Consider the following 18,801-nt stretch of genomic DNA (forward strand, 5'->3'; position numbering starts at 1 on the left):
TAATTTTTTAAGTGCTGTGAAAGACAATAATGCTACATTTTCAGTTGTTCCTTTCATGTTAAATATTTTTCTTGTATTGACATATCTATTGTTCAGCAGGCTTCTTGTCCCCCTCCCCCCACCTGCTCCCTCACCTTCAGTACAACATCCCCTTCCTGGATGTTGCCGTCCCTGGCTGCCAGGCTCTCTGGGGAAATGTCCTTGACGAAGATGTGGCTGGCCAGGCGCAGGCCATATTCTGCTTACAAAGTGAACGACAGCAACAAAGAGCATGTTAGCACAGAGTTGACATGACCACACTGCACTGACCACACTTTGCTGTCAATCCCACTGGGATTAACAGTACTGATTAAAAGAAGATTAATTGCTCTTTTACTTTAGATTTACTTGAGTTTACTTGGATTTTCGCTGTGGCTGGCAAGTTTTGTTTACTCTGGCAGCCGACCAATGCTGATCTGGATGTCTTATTTTCTCTCTAAAAAGGTCTCGCTTTATGGTAATTGTTGGGTAAATAAAATGGACGCGATTTCCTGGATTATCACAGTAAAACATCCATTCAGTCCTCCGTCTTGATTTAAAAAAAAATTTCTATTCAACCTTTGTTTATACAGGTAATCTTATTGAGACACAAGGTCTCATTCTCAAGAAAAGACCTGTTTGGGACAATATAAGAACAATCAGTTACAGACAGAGGAAGACAGATTACCAATAGTACATACATACAATATCTAAAATGAAAGTGTATCCATCTAAAACACTAAAAACAGGAACACATTTCCAAAGATGCTTTTTCCTTCACCCTTTAAAATGAGGTTTAAAATCTCCTATGTATGGTTAATAAAGTACCTGGCTATTTTCTCCCTTTCTATTTCTATCCTCCATCTTTATAACCCCGACTTTGTGAGCCTCACCTTCATTCTTGCGAGACTTGACCAGCGTGACCTTGGCGGGCCGCGGGGGCAGGTTGTGTGAGCGGCGGTCTGAGCGCGGCGACAGGCTCCTCTCCCGGGAGTTGCTGCGCTCGCGCTCCCGGTCGCGTCTCCCGCTGCGCCGGCCCACGGCCCCTCCCAGCGCGCTGTAGGCCCCGCTGCGTCTGCTCTGCGTCTCGTAGATCTCCTCGTCATAGCTGTCCTCCTCCTCGTCGTGCTCAGACATGGTCTCCCTCTCCCCTAGGCGGCCCATGGGCACGTGCACCTTCCTCTTCCGTCTGATTGTCTGGCCAAAGGAAAACATGAGGTATGTGTATCAGTGACAGTAAGATCAATCCATCACTCGCCCTCCTCGATCGTGAACGTTTCTCCTAACATGTTCATATGAAATATTATAGTGCCTGACTTTAGTTTTACTTGCAACAACTAACAAATGATTAGGGTTTTCCTCCACAAGAATTCATAATGGAATGTAGACAACACTCACAATTTTGGCGATTTTCCCACTTTTGCGAAGCTGCTGGACTGCGTATGCGTGCTCCACATTGTCCATGGAGACGGCGTTGACCATAACGACTCTGTCATTTTCCCTAAAGAGGGAGAGAAGCAGATAACAGACATGCTGGAGTCTTCCTGTAAGAGGCAAGGTAATTTAATACTAATAAACTGGCAAACAGATCGGGATGCAAATAATGGAACAAAATCTTACTGCAGTAAGCCTTCGGCAGGGCCTCCTTTCAGCACGTCTGAGATGACAATGGAGGTCTCGCCGCTCTGAAAATGAGGGTTATCCCGACCTCCTGATATGGCTATCCCGAAGCCAAACCCTGGTGCCTGCACACAGTCAAACATAGATTAGGATGTTGGTTTTGCAGTCTGTGTGGACCAAAATACTGAAGATAATATGGTGTGGTAAATGTTTAACTGCTTGAACATATGGAATTGAAATTATGGTTTGTAATCCAATTATTCTCCTTTTGCTCAAAAACAATCAGCAGTTGTACATGGTTGCATTTGCTATTTTTTTACTGCCAGTGTGAGCTTCTTCTGTGTAGTAAACCATCACAAAATGAAATGTTTTTATTTAGAATCCATAGCCAACAACATTTAGGAGAAGCTCTGTGGCGAGTGTGTTTACACAGTGAGCTCACAGGAAAGAAAACTGAAGGAATGGGGGGGGGGGGATGCTGGAAGCGAAGATAACAAAACATGGAGATTACCGAGATAATGAGACAATTGACGAGTGACAATGTAAGCAGAATATATGGAGCATTTGAGGGAGATAAGAGATACCTACCCTGTGTAGTGTTACTGTGTGCTGTTCCCAAATGACAGTCTCCTCCATTGCTGCGCTCTGGAAGACACAGAAATGTTACAACGTGATTAACACAAGAGGTCCAACACATTCAAATCCAAAGAGACATAATAGGACAGCAGGACATGCTGTTGGCCTGATTGCCTTGTGACAAAAGGAACACACAGAGATTCAGCCAATAGAAAAGGCATATGCCTGGCCAAAGTTCCCTTCATTAAAAACCCCCTTGTAAAAACTAATTTGACATCTTAGCTACATCTGGCAAATACACTGCCCAGCCAAAAAAGAAAAAGTCACCACCTGGATTTTACTAAGCAAATAGGCAAGAGCCCTCTTATCGGTTAGAAACTGCAGGGAATAATATGCTTCAGTTGGCAACAAGTTATTTAACCCTAACTGATGCAGTGTATAGCTTCTTATTTCTTAAACAACCATATCATAAGACATATGCCGTGGTTTTGGAAAAGTTGTTACTCTGTTTCAGAAGGGTGAAATGATTGGCCTGCATCAAAACATAGAAAACTACTGAGGAGAAGTTGAAACTATAAACTACAGCTCTGTAGCCTTAAGACAACCACTTATCAGTGGGACTTATAAGGAAAAAATGCTTCAATTTGCTAGGGAGCATAAAGATAGGACTCTGGAGCAATGGAAAAAGGTTGTGTGGTCTGATGAGACCAGATGGACCCTGTTCCAGAGTGATGGGTGCATCAGGGTAGGAAAAGAGGCAGATGAAGTGATGCTCCCATCATGCCTACTGTACTGTGTGGGGGCAGTGTACAGTATGATCTGGGGTTGCTTCAGTTGGGCTGTTCTAGGTTCAGCAACCTTATGAGCCAAAAAATGTTTTATCAGAATGTGCTACAGCGAATATGTGCTGCAATCAAAGCTCAGGATGGTCCAACCAAATATTTGAGAGTGTGATTTTTTTTGGGGGGTCGGGGTATGTTTCAATGCAACACTTATCGTAAGCCAAAAAACTATCTCTGCTGACAATAAAACATGCAAAAATAACAATTGAAACCTATAAAAGGTGAATGAGCTTTGCACATCTACAGACTGACATTTTTGCCCATTCTTCTTCAGAGCTTCAGATTGAAAACCATCTGTGAACAGCAATTTTCAAGTGTTTCCAACTGTATTTAGGTCTGGACTTTGACTGGGCCTTTCTAACACATGACTATGCTTTTATCTAAACCATTCCATTGTAGATATGGCTGCATGTTTAGGGTAGTTGTCCTGCTGGCAGGGGAACCTGCGTCCAAAACTCAAGTCTTTTGCAGACTCTTAACAGATTTTATGCCCTGTATTTGGCTCCATCCATCTTCCCATCAACTCTAACCAGCTTCCCTGTCCCTGCTGAAGAAAACCATCCCCACAGCATGATGCTGCCACCACCATGTTTCAATGTGGGGATGGTGTGTTCAGGGTAATGTGCAGTGTTAGTTTTCCGCCACACATTGCATTTTGCATTAAGGCATTCAGCAGAGACAGGGAAGCTGGATAGAGTTGATGGGAAGATGGATGGAGCCAAATACAGGGCAAAAAACCTATTAGACTCTGCAAAAGACTTGAAACTGGGATGGAGGTTCACCTTCCAGCAGGACAAGTACCCTAAACATACAGCCAGCTCTACAATGGAATGTTTTAGATGATAGATCAAAGCATATTCATGTGTTAGAATGGCCCAGTCAAAGTCCAGACCCAAGTACAATTTATAATATCTGGAAAGATGCTCTCCAACCAATCTGACGCAGAATCTGAAGTTTGAGCTATAGCAAAGAAGAATGGGCAAACATGTCAGTCTCTAGATTCTAGATGTACAAAGCTGGTCGAGACATACCCAATAGACAGCTGTAATTGCAGCGATAGGTGGTTCTACAAAGTATTGACTGGGGGCTGAATACTTTTGCACGCCACATTTTTCAGTTTTTTATTTATATATATATATATTTTAAAACCATGTTTCATTTTCATTCCACTTCACAATTATGTGCCACTTTGTGTTGGTGTATCACATAAAATCCCAATACGTGTGTGGTTGTAATGTGATACCATGTGGAAACGTTCAAGGGTTATGAATACTTTTGTAAGCCACTGTAATAATATACAATGAATAGTCTCAAACCATATACACATTTGGAAATATAGTATTTGACTAAAGCCCATTTTCCCTAGTCTAAATAAAGGGAGGGAAGCACTCCGAGGGTTTCTGGGCGCCTCACAAATTTAATAAGGATGCAAACTGTCACAGCCACTATGAGCTGAGGGCAGAACCCAGCAGATTATTGAGTGTGTTGCAAGTTTTACACTGTCGCTTATTTACAGACAGTGCTATAGATGGCAGCATAGTGTTGTGTTGGTTTGTATTTGCAGTAAACTCACACATTGTCAAACAGACAGACCACACAAACAATAACAACACAGTCACACTCTCCTTTATATCAGGTCCACAGTATGAGGTCTCTCATGTTTACAGTGAAATCTATTATAACAATAATAAAAACCCTGCAGGATACAATGAGGCCACACTGACACTAAGTCTTTGAAGTCAGAGCATGGCCTCGGTCACATTAACAACCAGAGAGGATAAGATGAAGGTCGACTGAGCATCAGCTGTCGGGTCAGCACCGTGCCCCCACACACCCCGGCCACCGCTCACTTCTTATCTGATCTCTGCTTCTGTATCATTTCACCTCCACCACAATCTCACGACACTTTAGACATTCAATGACTGCATATAAAATACTATCAGATGCATCCCTTTGGGGCAAATTACAACGCCCATTCACAGCACCTAATGCAATAACCCCCACTTGTCATGTAAATTGATCCTTAATAGGTGAGACTATCACACTTTCCCTTCCTGCTTCGCCTGTAATTTTCTTTGACACCTCCAACACTACCAGTGCGGCCACCGAGGCAGAGAAGTCGTTGTGAAGAGTGATCCCATGTTGCGGCACATTAAAGTGTGATGACAGACGAGCCCAGGGAGATGAAACTAACATTAAAAGCAGCATCGCTTTCAGTGCACGGACCTTCAGCACACATCACTGCCATCCCGTTTGGCAGCTTTAAACCCAAAACACTTTGCAAGTGACAGTTCGGCTACATATTGAAGATTAATAGGCATATCAGCAGTTTAACTACCTGCTAATGGTATGGCTAACAAGTTCCCAAAGTGATAATGATGCCTTTATCTTAGATGAGCTGAGGGCAAATATTTAAAAAAAGTCTTATTTGATTTTTTTTTTTTACAATTTTTAAGGAAACAATGACCTTTGTTTCACCAACACACCTTCAACACATCGTCCTTGTGTCTATTGTGACTGGTCGGCCAAGTGCCAAACGGTAGCTGCTGTCTGGGGATACAGGCAGCTGAATAAATCGCCACAAGTGGCCCCAGACGTTCTCAGCTTGGCAGCCACAGTCACAAACTCCTCAAGCAGCTTATGGTGCGACTCACACAAGGAAGGGGGAACAAAAAGTTTGAACAGGGGAACTCCCCTTGGCCTTTTACATTGAATACACTGTGCACTTGAACGAGGGAAAAAAAGAAGATTTCTGAATATTAACAAGACAGCTGAAAACAGAGGCATGGATTCACACTGGGAAGCTTGCCCTTGTGAGGAGGAGGATTTATACTTGTGTCTTCTTGATCAGCACTGTGGAAACGCAACATTTTGTCTAAATGTATATAGATAGTTTGCCACTAAACTGCAAAGTTCTGGAAGGCACTCGTTTCCAGTTGACTGTGAGAAACTCTTAATGGGCAAGTGAATATATTTTGGCCCTGCATTGCGGCAGGTTTATGAGAAATGTTACTTTGTTATCTGTAAAATATTATCATTAGAATGCTTATTGTGTCCGGTACAATGCAAATAAATCACCATGACATTTATGGAATGTAAAAATTCCAAATGGAGCAAAATAGAAGGAACCAAAAGATGTAAAAAGGAAAAACACAAGAAACAATGATTTTGCAAGGTCCTGCAGGCTGAATCTCTCCATCTCCCAACCTACCACTCACACACACACACACACACACACACACACACACACACACACACACACACACACACACACACACACACACACACACACACACACACACACACACACACACACACACACACACACACACACACACACACACACACACACACACACACACACACACACACACACACACACACACACACACACACACACACACACACACACACACACACACACACACACACACACACACACACTTTTCACTCTGAAGGGATGTCATTTTGCTTTCTCCTCCTGCAGCGCTTGTTGCTCTGGTAACAGAGGGGGGAACAGTGTGGTGTTGTTCAAGTGGCCTGACATTTTTAGGCCGTGTCGAAAAAGTTCCTCTCGATTGTGGGAGGTTTAAGAAAGACACGGCTGAATTCATTTAGGAACCAAAGCCTTTTTCACATTTTAGATGAGCACTGTTTACTTGTTGCTAGATGTACGTCTAAACACAGACGGCATTTTATCTGCTGACAATTGTCAAAAACAAACACGTTATTGTTTCTTTCTAACACCTGGCACCTTTCTTTGTATGAATAAAAAAAAATAAACAAACTGACTTTGCAGATCATTAAGACCAAACACACATTGTATGCACACAGCATCAACATCAAGAAGACATACGAGAAACAACAGGGAAGAATGTTCTTTGGTTTGAGTGGCCTGTGCAATGCTCCTGTGTACAGTATAACTAAAGGCACATCAGCATCCATCCAGTGACTGATGGGTTTTTGTAGCACTTCTGTTTACGCCCTTTATGGCCACAAACAACTGGTGCCAACACAAGCCTCTTGCCACAAGCCAGAGCCAGGGCTGGCAGCAGCTCCACGGTGGAGACACACCATGCCGGTTGGGTCATGCTTGGGGGGGATTACAAAAACCAGGCAACTTGGGAGCCAGCAGCACTACAACACAGATGGACTACATCACAGATGGATCTCAAAGAGTGTAGAAAGGACAGGAAAGCTTTGGTCAAAATGGACTGTGCGGAGTCAATACACAAATGGTAAACGACAAAATAATTCAATAAACCCGCTGTGGTTTGAGTCGGCAGAACAAACTATTAAAGTACATCTGTCAAAGAAAATCTCTACCAACTGCCCTTAAGGCTGCTACTTTCCTAATGCAGATCCATTTAGGGTGGCAACTTGATTATTATTTTGTTCAAACAACAGTCCAAAAGGTAAGAGATATAAAACAATATTATGAGAAGAGAAGCAAAGAGAAGCTGCAACCAGACAATTATTTAAAAAAAAAAAATTGAACTGTGTACAAATTGGGTCGAACATTTCACAAAGTATGACATGTTTTTTATAGTATTGTTTTCAATAAAAGGATGTTTTTAGATAAGATGTATTCTTTAAATGGTACTTTTCACAAATGCCCATTTACTATTTGCCCCCCTATTTATTTTTGGTCAATCAGCTAATTGACCAATTATTGCCAAATATGCATCTCTATGGGATCTGGGACCACTTATTATAACTTTTTGCTATTTGTATACATTTTATGGACCAATTTGACAAAATATAATCTGTAGATCAATCAATAATGAAAAAAATATTAGGTGCAGGGCTGCATTACTTATTAAGCTGCATATTATTTAGTCAATTAATCGTCTATCACTGGGTCTATAAAAATATAACTAAATCATTTTAAATATCCACATTACACAAGTTCACATTCTTTAAATTGTGTTTATGTCATGTTTAACTGTCAAAACGCAAACAGGATTCGACTTCAAATAATCGTTTCAGGTCCGAATCAATTATAATCAAAATCAGTGGCAGAAATGTGTTCACTGTTACACGTGTGAGGCAGACATTTGTAGCAAAACATTTTTCAAAATGTATTTTTGCGCCAGGGAAATAAAATGTGTAAAGTATTGTGTGACCAGGCAGTGCCTTCTGGATCAAGTTAAACTGGATATTAGCAAATTTTGGCTACTGTTGGCAAATCTACCCGATGCTTTGGCAGGGCATCTGCCTTTTAGACAGTTATTTTCAATTGCAAATATCTATTTGGCTGGTGAATGAGCAAAAGGAGCTGATCTTTGGGGTTGCATTGCAAGGAGCGGCCAATTGCTCTGCTATGTTCAATGTAGCCTACTGATACATGTTCTATTAATCTAAACATGATATAAAGTGTGCCAGAAAAGTAGAATAAAATCTTTGTTGCCACTGGGACAAAATCCTTAACATACGCAATGACTCATCACACTACCACTAACCATGGGGAAGCTACCATGGCATTTCATTTTGTACTAACTTTTGAGTATCATTAAAATGAAAGAGTGCTGGCACTTCAACTCCGTATTCAGCAGAAAAACAAAAGCATAATTCTTCCGATAGAGAACTGTAAACCCCACCATATTGCCTCAGATCTCTCTGACTCAAAGAATAGATGTTGTGCTGTGCTATGGTTTAGGGGGGTGAGGCAGAATCTTATTCAATTCTGACCGCTCTGGGACCAGAGCAGCTAAAAATAGCTCTTATTAATTTCTGCCGTTGTGATGCTGCAACAGAGTGATTTAAGGGAAACTTGCAGCGTGAACACTGGAGAACATTTAATACCCTCTTGTTATATTAAATGCCACGGATTGACTGAAACAAATGATGCATTACAGCATAGAAAATACATTAGGTTTCTCTCTAGTGGCCATTTGTTGGATTTTTCAGTGAAGCCTGAGGATCAAAGAGGTAAAACGTTTTACCCAAAGCCTATTCAGTGCCAGAGCAGTGCAAATGGTGAGTGCAGTGTTGCTGAGATACTCACATCAGGCATAGTGGGTCTAAATTAAATTTTTTAGCAGATAATTTTGTAGATTCGCTAAAACAAAACCTCTTATTTTTAGTATTAATATGAGCCACTTTTTTTCTGGTGCATCCTTGTCTGGGACTCAAATGAGTCTCCACAGTCAAACTACAGATGGGTCCCACACACATTATGAGCTGCAATAAAGCTAAATCAGGCTCAGACTCCAGCTGGGAAAGAAACAGCTCTCGTTTGCAGTACAACTATTAAATCAAACCCAGGAATGAAAAGGCTAGCATGCCAGCAATGAATAAAATAATACAATCTGAACAAAGATACTGGCACAACACTGTGAAAGTTGCACTGCGGCCAAAGACAGAAAACAACAATAGGATCACACTCCACAGTGGCTTGCTGGCAGTGAAGCAGCAAACAAGTCAAATTGAAAACGATGTGCTGGGAGTGCTGACAACTGCAAAAACTCCCCATATGTTCAGAGAACATACAAATGTTAATGAGAGCCCAATGCCTTAGAGCCAGGCAGGGGGTCCCGAGAGACAAGTGACACACTGCACATACAACATGGTCGGACACTGTACTGTGGGTCGCAAACGGAGGGGAGATAGCGGGAGAGATGCAGCATGCGTGCGTGATAAGGTCAGGAGATGAAGCCTTTTAACTCAGACATAAAACTTAATTGCCAAGCCCTACAGCAACGCAAGACACACACTTAGATTATTTAAAGCAGACCTCCACAATTTCTCTTCTCTTAGTTTTTCTTATTCAGATAAAACTGGATGCAGCGTAGATCAGAAGTACTTACATCAGTTCATCCTGCGTTCATACAGCGGACACAGACAAAAGCATCTCCAACCTCCAGCTGCTCCTCAGTTAATCCAGTAGGAGATTCCTGCAGACGCACATGAGCAGCCTCAGAGCATAACTGCACCAGTCAGTGCTGGGAGGGACTTGCCCCCACCTTCCCTTCCTTTCTCTTTTCTTAGCTCTGGAGCAACTGAAATTACGACCACAGGTGAGGGCTTCTGAAACACACCCGGCAGCTACGCCCTGAGTGTTCCTCTGCACAGTACGGGTCTGTGTCCTCTCCTAACATCTTTCTTCACAATGTATCCCTCCTCTCAAACTCTCTCTCTTTGCACACTCACGGGATCGAAGCAAATCCCCTCTAGCTTGGCAGCGATCTGAGTGGGATCTGCAGTTCCGCTACAGCATGGGACTCCTCTGTACTAGCGAACATCCATCCGCAGTGTAAACTGCTGTATCGGACTTAACCCCTGAGGTGCCGTGTTGAACCGGAGCAGAATCCATCAATTCTCATTGCTGTGGGACATTGTTAGGCCCCTCCTCCCCAGGTGTGCTGCATTGCATGCATAACTTATGCTCATCGTGTCAGTGACAGCCCACAGAAGATTGCTGACCATCAAACCGACCGATTATACGTTAACAATGCTTGAAGACAATAAAATTTGTGTTTTTACACTGCAGCTGACATCACAAACACAATCACCATTAAAGGCATACTATGCGATTGTAATCTAGAAAAACTTGTTGTCAAAATGAACTAGTAATTACTCACCATCAGCTACCTGTCTGTAGTATGTGCACGATTAAAACGGTTGAGTTTTCACACACAGACGCTGCTTTGCTAATGGCGTTCTAAAAAATCTTGCTCAGACCCAGCAGCTGTTTATGTTTATAGTAACCGCAACCAGTACGTCGCAAATTCTACGTTTCAGGGTAACGTGCTGGGCCGGGCACTCGCTCTGAGTGTCAAATATTGCAGCGGTTGGTAAACAGATGTGGGGCCCATAGTAGTTAGCAACATGGCCATTTGAGAGCCTAGGCTGTGTTTTATCACTGGATTTTTTTCCCTCGTATTGAAAGAAAATCTAGCTGGGTTTAATACCCATCTAGATTGCTTGAACAAATTTAGTCCAGTTAAAATGTCACCATCCTGTTATGTTGTCTGTCCCTCTTTCAGTTCAATAGATAACTATTTTATGGAAAAACTCAATAGTATGCACTTAATATCCCCCCAGGGAAATGCTATTATTATACAGACTTTAGCCCAAGTTATAATAGTGTTACTTTCACTGATAATGTGGCATTATCCTGAAAACAGCTTACTACAGTGCAGTTTGCATCTAAAAAGGCAAATAAAAATAAGGACATTGTTCTATCATGTGGAAGACATCTCAGTAGTTTGTGTCCTATCAAAGAGACAACTGGTCACAAGTGTTTAGATCTGATTTAGTCGCTGAATTCCTTGCTGTCTCAAGATTGCATTTTCCATAACCTTTGAAAAGGAAATACATGATAGTTATTAACTGCTGGGGCTACCCTTCTCTTTACAATTACTTTTGTTCCAGGACATGTTTAGAAGACAGGTCAGAAGAGTCTGTGACATGAACTATTTTAATGTTCACTGTGGACTTCTTTTTGTATTGCATGACATCGGGCCGCTCCGGTGGCGTAGTGGATAGAGCGTGTACCATATTGGTTCCGGCCTTCGTTGCATTGGTCGCGGGTTCAAATCCGACCCGTGGACCTTTACTGCAGGTCATCCCCCTCTCTCTTTCTGTGTCTCCCCATTTCAACACTGTACTATCTAATAAAGCTTGAAAATGCCAAAAAAAAATCTCTGTATTGCATGACATGTTGGGAAGGAAGCCATAGTTTCAACTATAAACCATCTCCTCAACCACAGGTACTTAAACATTTCTTACCGCCTGTAACAGACTGATTGCTCCCTATCAAATTCCTGACGTTTACGAGACTGTTATTACAGATTCTGCTTTATGTGTGAGGGCATCATTTGCATGCTCTGTCTTTGTCCTGTTGTCTTTGAACAGAGGGTAAACCGGCCGTGACCAATGACATAGACGCACTGTGCATCCAGATCAAGTCAGTGGGTGACTCAGCTAAGAAAGGAATTGTTACAGATTTGTATGTGACTGTGAAGGAGGAAATTCATTCAAAATACACAAGTTGCAAAGACAGGAAGGAAGAAAAAAAGGAAACATTTTGGATAGAAAGTTGAATAAAATTAAATACACCTTTTTTTTTTTTTTTACAAATATTCAGCCCAGATTCATCATCACGGTAGAAAAACTCAGCTAACACAAAGCCAAGGCTGTGTGGGTCATGACATCCCACAATTCAGTCAGGATAATGATCGAGTTGGACAAGGCTGACAGGCATCCAGTCACCGTTGGCAACAGGGACGAGTTAAATTTACATCCCTCAAAGCAGAGCCCGAGAGTGGTGACAGATTCCACACATACTTTGCTCTCTCCACTAACTTCTGCCGACCAGCCTCCAAATTAATTATTTCTACCATCAACCAAAAGAGGAATGTACGGAACCTGTGCTGCTAATCGCTCCTAGTCAGCACTTCAGTCACTGCAATATGTCTTTTTGTATAATGCTTAATTCATGACTGTAGAATGCGATGTGATGATGTGTGATTTCACTTTGAAAAAGTAACAGTCATCCCTTCTTTGCTAAAGATTTTTCTTTTTCCCTACACATTTTCTTATTGTAACAGTTAAATTATCAAACATATCAAAGGAGTAATGGATCAGCCAACTGGAGTTATTATAGCAAGCCTTATTATTTTCATTTACTGCTGTACTCATTTAAATATCTATCGTGTAAAACTTTCATGTTTAAATGCACCTAAGTGACAAATGGATGGTACAACAAGAACATGATTTCTCTCATACAAATGAATCGAATTAAAAAAAAAAAATTCTTTGACTACGGATATTTTATGCATTTTGTTGTGTTTTTATTACCTTTAACTCTTTGGCTGTTATTACGATTCTAACCGTCATAATATTGACGCCGAGATGAGTGGTGTTATTTCAGTCCATCAGTGTACATCCATAGACAACACACATGTTGCTTTGTGGGAACATATTGTATTGCTGGTTCTCTCTTCTTTTGTCATGACACGTAACACAATCATAGTCATATTGAGCACAAAAATAGCTAAAGTTACTTGAAATCCATTCTGCGTGGTCAGGCTTAATTCCATTATGTCATGTGTAAACAGTTTGTGTACTGTGGGTTTTAAGAGCTTTTCTTTGAAATCAAAAACAACGCCATGAGAGAGAATGAACTAAAACAGTGAAGCCTCAGGTCAGACAGACCCAATAAAGAGCTCACTAAAGCAACCTCTTATCACATTTTCATTTGATATTTTTATAATAAGATAAATTGAAAATAGCCGCTTTACGTCAAAAAAATACCAAATTGGCATTTCTTTCTTGATGAAAAGTACACAAACTAATTAATTTTTAGCTTTCTTTCCACCAAACAACATAATAACATAGAAGAAAGAATATCAAACCTTTGATATGTTGCTCACTTTAAGCAGAATCTATTTCCAGGGCTCCATAGTCAGTGATCGTAACCAGAGTGCGAGTGTGTGAGTCTGAACATATGAAGCAGGAAATCAGCTCCTGAACTCAATCAGGCCAGTGGAAGTTATCAGTGCCCCACACAGAGCACACAGGAGGGCAGGAATGTGCTGATAAGCCCAGCCACTGACCTGCACCCCGCCTACTCTCCGTCACAGGGATGGAAATGAGGACAACGGAGCCAATGAAAAACAGTAATGATAAGGGATGTTGGAGCTCTATGAGAGAAAAGAAGGTCCATGCTGAAATGTGATTGATTGGAGGTTTTGCAAGCCTCTTCATCCTGATAAATCCACACCCCTTTCAAATAGGGATTTACGATGGACCTGATTTATACGAGCACGCTTCTGTATAACTGGAGCTATAACCATAATGCAAATATGCCATTTGTTAACACACTAGACTAACTGTGCTAAGGGAACACAGAGTTGAACTATATATTTTTAAGGAGGCGTTTGCTAGGAAGTCTATAGCTTGGTCATGTAGAGCAGTGAATGTCCACACTACAGCACAGCACCCATCAATCTACTGTTAAAAAGCCTAAAATTGAGATAGAATAAAATAGTTAAGGAACGCAACTAATTAAAGCCTGACCCAAACTGTCATTGATGGGGCCTATCAGTATGGTACAATATGCTTTTCAATCTCTGCTACCTGCCTGCATGTTCTGCCCTATGTACTTTCAATGTGATCTTTGTGGCCTATTTTCCCTTGTCTATGTGTGTTTGTGTTGTTGTTGCATGAACTGCCTTGATATCTTTGCCATCATCTGTGCTTGCCTGTTTGTTCTTGCTCCAACTGTGTGCAATATGTTTGTTTGTCTTTTTCCCCTTCTTGCTCAGGCCTGCTGTAATTATAAATGTAATGTATTTTTAAATTTTTTTTACTGTTATGTATTGTAGGTTGCCTACTGACAACTGGCTGGGGACTACAGCTGGAAATTAGCCAAATAGGCTAAAGCTGCTCCTTCTCAAAGGGGACTGTCCACGAAACTATAAACAAATAAACTAAACTAAACTAACCATATTTTATCCATGAATACAGTTCCTATAAACAGAACTCATTACATTACAAAAAAACATTACAGTTCATTTTGATATGCTCTGAGATGAGGGAGTTTGCTGCAAGCTTTAAAAAACTAACTCTCATGGGCTTGGCACAAGTTGCATTATATTTCCTCTTGTGTCGGTTAGAGCCACACTTAACATGCAGAGTAACATTCGAGTGGATATAATGAGGGATAAGGGATAATGGATTAAACAAAAACCCTACCCTGAAAAAAGATCTATTGGCTTTATGTTGTCTATTTGAGGAAATTATCAAAATAATCCATGGTGCAGAGATACCTTATGTGCAGGCTAACTCTAAATTATATTTATTTATTCTAGTGCTACCTCTAGGCTATCACTAACAATGAAAACACATGCTTCACTCAGTCACACATTTTTTCAGCATAGTTTTACAGTTCTCTCTCTGTACAGCTACAGGAGGTACCAGAGGCCCAATATCTCTCTCCCTCTCAATAAAATAAGCTATTTGGTTGGACATTAACATGTATGCAAACCTTAGTTTCAAAAGAATATAGAGTTTAGTTTGAAGGTGTGCCATGTGTCAACATGACATTAGTGACAGTGTCAGTTACAAGTTATAAAACCGCAACAGGATAAGCGAATAAGTAATTTTTTTCTATATAGCCTACAGTTTCTATAAATACACATCTACAAAATTGCAGTCAAATTCAACTTTAGTGGGCAAAATATCAAATAAATTTGCCCTTCCAAAATCACAATGACTCAGATGACTGCTGTTCCCATGACAGCTTAGGGCAACATGATTTACAGGCCAACACATATGGCTGCCCTTGAGCAGCTAGATATTCTCTTCACCTCGCAACCCCCTGCACAAGACTGCCATCTAAATTATCAAAGAAAAAAAAACAATAAAACTGTTTAATTGTGTAATGAAACCTCTAATGGCTGCCACGAATGTCATCTGAACGGTGCCTCTCTCACTTTGTTTGACTAATCTGTTGCCCTGCCCAGCTGCCATTTAATACAGCATTACTGATCAGAAGGCCAGGTCCAGGGATAAAGTATTTTAGTCCTAGACCCAAGCTCTTAAAAATTAAACACGTTATAGTTAAAAAAAAAAATTGTAACTGAATAAAAAAAATAAAGGGTATTTCTTTTGGGATACCTTTATGTTAATGTGCCTATTTTATGGAAACAAGAGAAATAAAAGACAACTCAATTGTCAACGGAAAGAGGTATTTGCAAAGTGTTTAAAAAGAGATGCTACCAATTATTTGGATTTTCAAATTGCAACAGAAACAAAAATAAACTCCCCATGTCTTAACATTTTACAGACTTTTAAAAGATTGATTTTTCAAGACATTTTAATACAAATGTAGGCTCTATTTTTAGATTAACTTAATGATTGCCTTTTAAGATATTTAAAGGCTCTAAACTAAGCAACCCTCGTCCTAATAGGATACTAGGCGGTATAGTAGTTGAGAGCAAATGTAAACAGATAACACAAATGCTAATCTACAAAAGCATGCTGTCCAGTGTTATCAGGATTCAACAGGTGATGCTTTTCCTTCATGCTAACAGCAGTCCATCAGTTTGTATGCAAATGTAAATAGAGAGATAACTTAAGCTTCAAAGGAGCTAAGCAAGACACCGACCACACACAGCTGACACGACAGTAGGCCAACCATGTTTATGACAGCTGGTTAAAAATGTACAAACACTGACGACAGACATTTAGCCTATCACAGCCACCGAATCAAAACCAGCTATCAAGCTAACGTTAGCCAACTGCTGCCTAACTTTGGTTACCAAGTGGACCATCACAACAAGGTGAGCCATCAGATGACCTTCTCTTTAATACAAAAAATATTTACGTATCATATTTCTAGCAACTGACCTAACAATACCACTCCCTGCTTGCCTCTCACAGAGTGGCCATGGTGAATTGTGTGCCCACTTTTTATACCCGTCTTGGTCAAATCAAACCCCCCTAGCTGGCCGACATTTTGTTCCACCGGCTAGGCTAGCCCATCCTAGCTCACAGTACCTGGACGCTCCGGAAACAAACCCACCGCCCGATGACAGCTCAACCACAAGGCATTTCGTGACTCAAAAGCATCGCTTATGCAAGCTCCTAAAAAATGGAGGTCAATGGACATCATTTTGCATGCTTTCCATTCAAAGGTATCGTTAGCATGCTGGGTGAGTAGCTAAGCATAGCACGTAGATGCAGTGTGCTAGCACTGAGGTAGCTCAGTTATTTCGGCTTGCACCGTTATCGCTTGTATCCGCAGGGGGACACATCCAGTCAGCTCCTGCGGCTAGAGCGAAATACACTCCCTCACCAACTCACAACAGTGTACTCACGGGATAAACAAAGAAACCCATTCACCTTCGCGAAAGCAACGGTCCTCACGGCGTGCTGGTGGATATCTTAAGAGAGAAACGGATGGAAAAGGTCTTTCTGGTGTTGCTCCAGAGCAGCAGCCGCCGCACTGCAATGGCAGGCAGTGGATGAAGCCTTCCTTCTCCCCCCTCTGCTCTCACACTTCGGCTGCCGTCACCGACGCGGTGACAGTGACAGCTTCGCCTGGAAGAAACCATTCCGCTCCGTCGGCGGGGGAAGGGAGGGAGGGGAGCAGGGAGGCAGAGATGCAGAGATGCTGTCCACAGCAGCCGCAGCAGAAGCAGCAGCAGATACCCAGCAGCATCAAGCGCCATTCCAGCGTGAGAACAAACGATCGGCGAAGAGAAAGAAAATACACCGATGAACCTTTATCGGCTCTATAGCAGTAGGCTATACAGTAATAGGCTATAGGCCTATGGTCCGAGCGACTGTTATCAACCTATACCATCTAGGTAGATCAATTAGGAAATCACTGCACGGACTAAAAATAAATAGGCTAGGCCTATATAAAAAAATCGAAAAATTCTCCCACAATTCTGCTTCAGTGCAAAGTCCCGGATTTCATCATCCACAATGAGGACATTCAATTTTAAGTAGGCCTATGCCGATTTAAACGAAATAGCTAGGCCTAATGTTATAAGAATATTATAACACTAGCCTATTCTTAAATGGGAGACTATTATTAGTTTTGACAATTAGGATACTTATTTAGTTTAGAAAAATAGATGTTTAACCTCCACAAACGCATACATTGTGTTGGTGTGTCAAAATTGATTGTATTATTTTATATTTAGCCTTTATCTATTTTTATGTTCATATAGATAGGATATATATATGATTATAAAACTCTTCAAAGGGATGTGTTGAGCAGAATAAGAATAGGCCTATCTGATATACTTTTTTGCTACAGCAAATGGCAAAACCATTTAAAATAGGCTTCCAGCTTTTAATGGGTTAACAACTCTATTTGAACTTTGTTAAGGATGAAAAAAAACCTTCCTTTTCATGGTAATAGGATTTCCTAAGATGTAAGTAGGCCTAACATTGTGCACGAATAAATGAAATCTCGGCCTTTGCATCGCTTGACGTATTTTGTCTTTTAAAGACGTTTTAACCATCAAGCAGAGAGCTAATAAATCAGGTCGAGGACGAGGGCTATTCAGAGCTGTTTGCAGTGACAGTAAAGCTACATTTTCTTCATACACCTAAAGACGGGCCTTTAAATCGTCCTTTGTGTCATCATTTTATGTCAGACTGGTGGCCTAGTGGTTAGCAGTACTTGTTTTTCGTGTTAAAACTATGACTTTCTGGGATACTTTTAAATTGCTTTGCCAAAGCATACAATAATAGGTTGTACACCTGTAAACATTGCACATGTAGATATCCTGTTGCTCTTACCTATACGCAATGCTTATTATCTATATGAAAATGTTAAAGAACCAATATGAGATGAGGACATTTTCATGTTGAGAAGGCCTTCATATTGATCTAACAGATTGGATTTGAAAATATAAGTTAAGTTTGATCGATTAGGCATCCTTCTAACAAAGGACTTGACAAGGACAAGATGTTAATCCGTCATGCCTTTGTGTGCCTGTGTGTGTGTGTGTGCATGTGTGTGTATGCACACAACAGCTAGTTATTTTAAAATGATAGCTCTTTGCCAAACACGCATTGTAGGATGAAAATCACAGGCGGTATTGGTGGATGGTATTTTACATTGTTGTATTGTGCCGATTGCAAAAGGCGCTATGAAAAAAAATGTGGAGATCGGTTTTAACTACAGCAAACATAAACTCTTTACAAGGAGAGCTGAGGCGTCTTAGTAATGACATACTGCATAAAGTCATTTAAAATGCAAAGGATATAACTAAAA

At 41.0% G+C, this 18,801-nt stretch overlaps 1 protein-coding gene across 5 annotated transcripts in view; it reads right to left on the reverse strand.

Annotated features, from left to right (window-relative positions):
* tjp1b (tight junction protein 1b) overlaps positions 1-17,055 on the reverse strand; it is a 36,839-nt gene extending 19,784 nt beyond the window's left edge. For 3 of the 5 annotated variants that reach the window (XM_080028268.1, XM_080028267.1, XM_080028265.1), the window contains exons 1-6: positions 16,911-17,055; positions 2,227-2,283; positions 1,639-1,763; positions 1,417-1,519; positions 912-1,215; positions 135-241 (exon numbers count right to left, since the gene is read on the reverse strand). In XM_080028268.1, coding sequence (XP_079884394.1) covers positions 135-241; positions 912-1,215; positions 1,417-1,519; positions 1,639-1,763; positions 2,227-2,274 — 687 coding nt within the window. In that variant the 5' untranslated portion in view covers positions 2,275-2,283; positions 16,911-17,055. The remainder of the gene's footprint in view (positions 1-134; positions 242-911; positions 1,216-1,416; positions 1,520-1,638; positions 1,764-2,226; positions 2,284-16,910) is intronic. The other 2 variants (XM_080028269.1, XM_080028266.1) reach the window with 1 other exon arrangement.
* Between the last annotated feature and the right edge of the window lie 1,746 nt (positions 17,056-18,801).

The sequence above is a fragment of the Ammodytes marinus genome (assembly GCF_949987685.1).
Source record: "Ammodytes marinus genome assembly, chromosome: 5".
Classification (NCBI taxonomy): Eukaryota; Metazoa; Chordata; class Actinopteri; order Uranoscopiformes; family Ammodytidae; genus Ammodytes; species Ammodytes marinus.